The sequence below is a fragment of the Mustela nivalis genome, assembly GCF_964662115.1.
Source record: "Mustela nivalis genome assembly, chromosome: 5".
In the NCBI taxonomy this organism is placed as follows: Eukaryota; Metazoa; Chordata; class Mammalia; order Carnivora; family Mustelidae; genus Mustela; species Mustela nivalis.
This window is the reverse complement of record NC_139024.1, coordinates 115,414,838-115,422,155: the sequence shown is the minus strand read 5'-3', so window position 1 is coordinate 115,422,155 and position 7,318 is coordinate 115,414,838. Positions and strand designations below refer to the sequence as shown.

The 7,318-nt window shown below is 52.3% G+C and overlaps 1 protein-coding gene across 4 annotated transcripts in view; it reads left to right on the top strand.

Moving 5' to 3' along the window:
* The first annotated feature begins 1,504 nt into the window (after window positions 1–1,504).
* The window catches only part of BRPF3 (bromodomain and PHD finger containing 3), a 34,957-nt gene continuing 29,143 nt past the window's right edge, over window positions 1,505–7,318 (top strand). For 2 of the 4 annotated variants that reach the window (XM_082732313.1, XM_082732311.1), the window contains exons 1-2: window positions 2,118–2,229; window positions 5,410–6,886. In XM_082732313.1, the coding sequence (XP_082588439.1) occupies window positions 5,436–6,886 (1,451 nt within the window). In that variant the 5' untranslated portion in view covers window positions 2,118–2,229; window positions 5,410–5,435. Of the gene's footprint in view, window positions 1,691–2,117; window positions 2,230–5,409; window positions 6,887–7,318 lie in introns of those variants that run through there. The other 2 variants (XM_082732312.1, XM_082732310.1) reach the window with 2 other exon arrangements.

Here is a 7,318-nt window from a genome sequence, read left to right as displayed (position 1 = left end):
TGCTATCACTGTTTTCACTTCTACAAGGTGCTACTGTGTAATTGGAAAAACATCTTTGCAATACAAATTAGATTCCTTACTTTCATCAAATTTTCAAGTTCAAAACACAATTTTTTAAATTCCTAGGGTAATGAACATCTATACTTCAAAAGTCGCAGTACGCTCCGTTTAAACATTTGGAAGACTTGCATCCTAAGACTATCTTTCATCCTCTGACTCTAGAATCGGTGTCCTTGATCATCAGAACCAAGCAAGAAATTGTGAGAAGCTTCACCAAGCTACACCACCAGCGCGGGCAGAGGAAACGCTTTCAAAATATGTCATTCATCTTCACATTTAAAGGCAGTCTATCCATACATCTTTTACGCCATCATTAAATATTGGTACTTAAGACTTCAGTCATATGAGGTAAGCTTTCTGATTTATAGGCGAAAGGGGGGGGTGGCAAAGTCGTCTCCTCTTCTTAAATTTACTTATGGAGACAAAGCCAGTCTGATTACATCTGAAAGTCTGAAGTTGCCATTTGTCAAGTCTTTTAGAAAGCCGCTTATTGCATTAAATTAACCGATTCCTAGCCAAATCAGGTTTAAGGAGAGAGTGTTTCCCATGTCTACAGTGACAAACGAGTTATCAGACGTCCTTAAGTAGACTGTCAAACTTTTATGTTTACTCTTTCTAAACACATAGGGAGAGAATAGCACATAACGAAAAGTCAGGTCTTTTTCTTAAGAAGGATGTCCTACGGGGAACAAGACGCTCACCTGTACACAACAGAGGGTCTTTTCCTGCTGTCCTCACTGGGGGAGGGGATGGACATCGCTAGACCTTTGTCCTCCGGACCAGAGCACGGCCGGGGAGGAAGGGCGACTTTCTGGGAGTAATGCAGGCACCTGCACCTCAAGAAACTACAGGCCGGTTTTGACTCCAATGACTGCCCTGGCTTAACCTCTGGAGGAGCCCTGTAGCTCCGGGAGGGGGTTCGTTGCCCCAAACCGTAGTCACCTCTCCGCAGGGTCAGGGGGAGGGGACGACTGGGCACTCTAAAGAGTTAGGGAATCCCCGTCTTTCCCAAGCAGACCCCAACGTCCCCCGCTCCCTTGTGGGGCTCGCCCCGCGGCAGAGGCTTGGCTGGGGTGAGCCTTGGCCGCGGCGGGGGCAGACCCCGTCTCTGCTCGGCGCCCCTACCGCGTCCGCACCGCCACCGTGAGGCCGAGCCGGGGACGGTGCCCCGTGGCGGCGGCGGCTCCGCGCTCCTCTCCGCGCAGCCCCGGCCGCCGCCGCGCCGGGGACGGGCGGGGGGATTTTCTTCCCGTTCCCCCCTCTTTCGCGCTCTAGCTCCTGTTCAGCGGGAGAGCCCGCGGAGCCAGGGAGGGAGCGAGGGAAGGGGTGGAGGTGGCGGGGGGGAGGCCGGAGGGGCGGATCCTGCCTGGGGGCTGATCCCTCCCTCCCCTCGCCCGGGCTCCGTGGCGGCAGCGGCGGCGGCAGCGGCTTCATTCCCCCTCCTCCCCCGGGAGCGGCGGCGGCAGCCGGGCCGGGGCCCCAGCGCGGGCCGGGAGGGGGCACGGCAGTGGCCGCGGAGGCCAGCGCGGGAGGAGGTCGCGCTCCGCTCCCCGGGCCGCGCCGACCTGCTCGACGGCCGGCCCGCCAGCGCCCAGGGGCCCCGAACGGTGGGGCCGGGCCGGCGGCTGAGGTAATGGGGGTGGCAGTGGGGCCGGACAGAGCGAGGGCGGGGGCAGCGGGGCCTACGGGGACCAGGGATTGCGCGGGTGGGGGGGCGACGAGAGGGAAGCAGGGGGCTTCCCGAGTGGGGCGGGGGCGGCGCGAAAGCGCTCTCCTGGAGCGAGGGCGGCGGCGGGGAAGAAGAAGCGGGTGAGGGGGGAGCTGAAAAGCGAGGACCCCCTCCCGCAGCCGCCATCTTGTTTCCCTCCCCCCTGGCCCTGGCTGGCGAGTCGCCGAGCCCCGCCCCCGCCATGTTCTCCGATTGGTCAGACCAGAGGAGTGTTCCACCCCCTGAGCGTCCCTTGCACCCCAGGTTCCTCCTGACGGGCAGGTGAGACGACCAATGGGCGCCCGCCTCTCTGCCCCGCTGGTTCGCTGGCGCTAGCTTTTTCTGTCTGAGGGTCGGACTCCGCGTCAGTCTGTCTCTGGCGCTCTCGCCCCCTCCCCTCAGGGGTGGAGATGTTATTTCCCTCCTTTCTCCTCGGAAGGGTCAGGATTCTTCTGGAAGAGGTGCCCTTTTAAAGGAGCAAGAGCCTTAGTTGGGTCTTTCCCCTGTCTCATGAGTCTCTCGTGGGGGTGCAGGGGATACAGCCTAATTGCAGAAACTCCTCGTTCTTTGGGGACCTGGGTGGGATGGACGAGTGGGGGCTTAGGGGTGCTGAGGAGCCCCCGGGGGTGTTGGGGGGTATTTGGAGGTGTTTGTGGGAACGGCTGTGTGGGTTGAGAAAATCCCGCCAAAAAACTGGACTGTAAACTCCTTGTGGGCGAAACTCATTTCCTCAGCAGGAGCCCTTCCCTCTCCAGAATTTGCCCTTCCAGTGTTTAGAGGCAGGGGGGTAGGACCCAAGAGGTTCTCCACAGATACTTGCTGCCTGGATGAGGGCTAACCCAGGCTGCCAAGGAGGTAGCAGGTAGGGAGGAAGAATATACAGCGCTTTAACAAAGGAGGCTCCATACCCTCTGTCTAAACTATTTCTGGTTAGTGTTGAGGTAGGTAGATTTTCATACCTTTGCAAGGATCTCCCTTCCCACGAGGGGAGGGCCGGGTGGGCGTGGGGACAATGAAGCAGGTCTTTTGGCTGGGACTACCCCCAGGGAGTTGACATTTGTCAGGCATATAGTGGCCAAGGGCCTCTGAAACCTGGACAGAATTGCTGTGATGATTCTGTTGGGGTGTGTCCCTGCCTGGCCCTGTTCCTCAGCCAAGTTGTTTTTTGTTTGTTTCAGTCACACCTTGGGATTGGAAAGCCTTTTAAATAAAGGATGTTAATAAACCTTATTAGCGTATGGCAACCCCTAAAAGGTAGATTTTATTCTCATTTTATTGGTGGAGTCTGGAGGCACAGGGAGATTAAGTGACTTTCTCCAGGTCACACAGGGCCAAGATTAGCACCTGGAGTGCCCCAGAGACTCATTTCGTTCTAGACCATGTCATCTCTGTGGTGTTCTTCCCAGTGAAATGAGTTCAACCCATCATCTCGGTTTGAATTGTAGCTTTATCACTCAACTACCTTTGGGTTGAGTGATACCTTTCTGAGCTTGTCTTCATCTGTAAAATGGAGATGATAAAAGCTATTCTACCTCCCAAACTAGTGGAGAGAAATTTTAAGAGTAAAGGGGATTGGGTCACCTGGCTGACTCAGTTGGTAGAGCATGCTACTCTTGATCTCAGAGTTGAGTTCAAGCCCCACAGTGGGGATAGAGATTACTTAGAAATTAAAAAAAAAAAAAAATAGTATCTTTTAAAAAAAGTAAAAGGGATTTATAGTTTGCAAAAATGTGCTAAATTATCATCGTCTCTACTTTATAGATAAAAATGGTAGATCCTGCAACCAAGGTGACAAACTTTTTCTCTTCGAAATCCTCTCACTGTGCGTACCTTCCCAGGTCTCTGCCCACACCTTGGGGTACCATATCCCCTAATGTCTTTCCTGGTAGTGATGGCCTCAGTAACTGCTACCACAGCTCCTTACGGGCTTGTCATAGTTCCCTTTACCCAAAGAGTGATGTGGGAAACTTCAGGGCTTTATCCATGCTACACAAGGGTAGATTAGATGTAAGTATTTTTGAGGTAACAAAATGCTTTGAGAGTTTACCTCAGGTGTATTCCTAGTCACCTTGGCTGTAGGTCCAGTGAGGGTCCCAGATAGGCCACTTAAAACTCAGTGCCACTTGGGGCCACTCCTAGAACTTCCAGTGTTTCTGCTTAGAGATGTACTAGTCAGTGCATCCTCAGTGCTGTGATTTCCAGAGAAAACCCTGCATACTGTAGTTTGAAGTCTTTAGATTCCACATAGTAGACATTTCAGGTGCCTTTGCATCTTCACTTCTGGATGTGGTCTTGACAGGAGATAGGGTTTTTTGAGCATTCTAAGATTGGTTGGGAGAGGGCTCTAGACCAATGAGCTTTTGATCCTATGATGGGGCCACTGGTCATGTACAGAGCTTGCAAGTGCATATTATTCTTGTTTTCTTTTTTTCTGAGCCCTTGACCTCTCCTTCCTCTTCCATAGTTAGCTATCCCACAGCCTTATGTATATCGTTAGAACTTTAGATGTCTCCCCATGTTGTACTGTAATGATCTCTTTACTTTTCTGTCCCTTTAATTTGATGGAGCACCTGGAGGGCAGGGATCAGGCAGGCATGTTGCATTTCTTTCATGCAACTAATACTTATTTAGTGCTTACTTAAGAGCCAGGCACCATTCCAGGTCCTGGGGATACAGCAGTGAACAAGATGACAAAAATATTTCCCCTCACAGAGCTTACTTTTTTTTTTTTTAAAGATTTTATTTATTTGACAGAGAGAGATCACAAGTAGGCAGAGAGGCAGGCAGAGACAGAGAGAGAGAGAGAGAGAGAGAGAGAGAGAGAGAGAGGAGGAAGCAGGCTCCCTGCCTAGCAGAGAGCCTGATGCAGGACTCGATTCCAGGACCCTGAGATCATGACTTGAGCTGAAGGCAGAGTCTTTTTTTTTTTTTTTTTAAGATTTTATTTATTTATGTGACAGATCACAAGTAGGCAGAGAAGCAGGTAGAGAGAGAGAGAGAGAGGAGGAAGCAGGCTCCCTGCCTAGCAGAGAGCCTGATGCAGGACTCGATTCCAGGACCCTGAGATCATGACTTGAGCTGAAGGCAGAGTCTTTTTTTTTTTTTTTAAGATTTTATTTATTTATGTGACAGATCACAAGTAGGCAGAGAAGCAGGTAGAGAGAGAGAGAGAGAGAGGAGGAAGCAGGCTCCCTGCTGAGCAGAGAGCCTGATGTGGGGCTCGATCCCAGGACCCTGAGATCATGACCTGAGCCGAAGGCAGAGGCTTAACCCACTGAGCCACCTAGGTGCCCCACTGAGCTTACATTTTTAATGGAAGGAAGCGAACATTCATGATAAATAGGCAAGTAACATAGCATAATAAAAAATTGTGAGTGTTACAGTGAAAAGTAAAGCAGGATGAAAGAGGTTTGCAGTTTTAGGGAAGAGTGGTGGGAGAGGCTCTCATTGAGAAACAGTGTTTGTTTAAAAAAAAATAAAACCAAAAAAATAAACTTGAAGGAGCAAGCTGTGTGGATGTCTGACGGACAGGATGTTCAGACAGAGGGAAGAGACAGTCTTCTTTCTTGGTGGCCACTCAGGTGGAAGGGTAAATGAGTGCATGCCTGAACCTTTAGCCCAGTCTCCTGGTTTCTCCTTAGGCCTGTTCCCTTGATTCCCTGGTGCCATGAGGAAGCCTCGCCGGAAGTCGCGGCAGAATGCCGAGGGCCGGCGCTCCCCATCCCCTTACAGTCTGAAGTGCTCGCCTACTCGGGAAACCTTGACATATGCCCAGGCCCAGCGGATTGTCGAGGTGGACATTGATGGACGCCTGCATCGAATTAGCATCTATGACCCACTCAAGATCATCACAGAAGATGAGCTGACCGCCCAGGATATCACCGAATGCAACAGCAACAAGGAAAACAGTGAGCAACCTCAGTTCCCTGGCAAGTCCAAAAAACCTTCCTCCAAGGGCAAGAAAAAGGAGTCCTGTTCCAAGCATGCGTCCGGCACTTCCTTCCACCTCCCACAACCCAGCTTTCGCATGGTGGACTCAGGCAGCCAGCCAGAAGCCCCCCCGCTGCCTGCTGCCTATTACCGCTACATCGAGAAGCCACCCGAAGACCTGGATGCAGAGGTAGAGTATGACATGGATGAGGAGGACCTTGCCTGGCTGGACATGGTGAATGAGAAGCGGCGTGTAGATGGGCACAGTTTGGTGTCAGCAGACACCTTTGAGCTGCTGGTAGACCGGCTTGAGAAGGAGTCCTACTTGGAGAGTCGCAGCAGTGGGGCCCAGCAGTCGCTTATTGATGAAGATGCCTTTTGCTGTGTGTGTCTGGATGATGAATGCCACAACAGCAACGTCATTCTCTTCTGTGACATCTGCAACTTGGCTGTACACCAGGAGTGCTATGGTGTCCCCTACATCCCCGAGGGCCAGTGGCTCTGCCGCTGCTGCCTGCAGTCTCCCTCCCGGCCTGTGGATTGTGTCCTCTGCCCCAATAAGGGTGGTGCCTTCAAACAGACCAGCGATGGGCACTGGGCACACGTGGTGTGTGCCATCTGGATCCCTGAAGTCTGCTTCGCTAACACCGTGTTCCTGGAGCCCATTGAGGGCATCGACAACATCCCACCTGCCCGCTGGAAACTCACCTGCTATATCTGCAAGCAGAAGGGGCTGGGGGCAGCCATCCAGTGCCATAAGGTAAACTGCTACACAGCCTTCCATGTGACATGTGCACAGCGGGCTGGGCTCTTCATGAAGATCGAGCCCATGCGTGAGACCAGCCTCAACGGCACCATCTTCACAGTACGCAAGACTGCCTACTGTGAGGCCCATTCACCGCCAGGAGCTGCCACTGGAAGGAGGAAGGGGGACTCCCCTGGGAGCCTCAGTGAGACTGGGGATGAGGAAGGGCTGAAGGAAGGCTGTGGAGAGGAAGAAGAGAAGGAAGAGGTGGAAGAGGAGGAGGAAGATGAAGGCCAAGGTGGCGTGGGTGGCCCCCTCAAGGGGGTGCCCAAGAAGAACAAGATGATTTTGAAGCAGAAGATCAAGAAGGAGCCGGAGGAAGTGGGCCGAGATACGCCCTCCACTGTCCCCATGGTCACTGTCCCACAGATACCCTCTTATAGGTAAGCCTGCCCAGGAGGGCTCCCTGTGGACCGATGGTTTCTTTTTGGGCTGGTATTGGTCCTGAGCCAGGACCTCATTCCCCAAGCATGGTTGGTGAACGTTTGTTCTCTTCTGTGCTGTCAAATTTAGACTTCTCCTTTGGACCCTGGTCTGGTTTGTGGTTTTGATTATGCCCTGAGAGCAATGTGTTTCATTTGCTTCCAGGTGAGACAGTTAGTTGCTTAGAAACCCAGGTGAAGGGTGTCTAAAACAGTATTTTTCAACAGGTGCACAAGTGGCATTTGGGACAGGACAATTCTTCATTATTAGGACAGTCCTATACTTTCTCAATGTTTAGCATCTCTGATCTTTGTCTGTAAGTGCCATTTGCGTCCCCTCCCTCATTGCATGGGCTTTGTGACAAACTCAGACACTCCCCCACATATGTTACC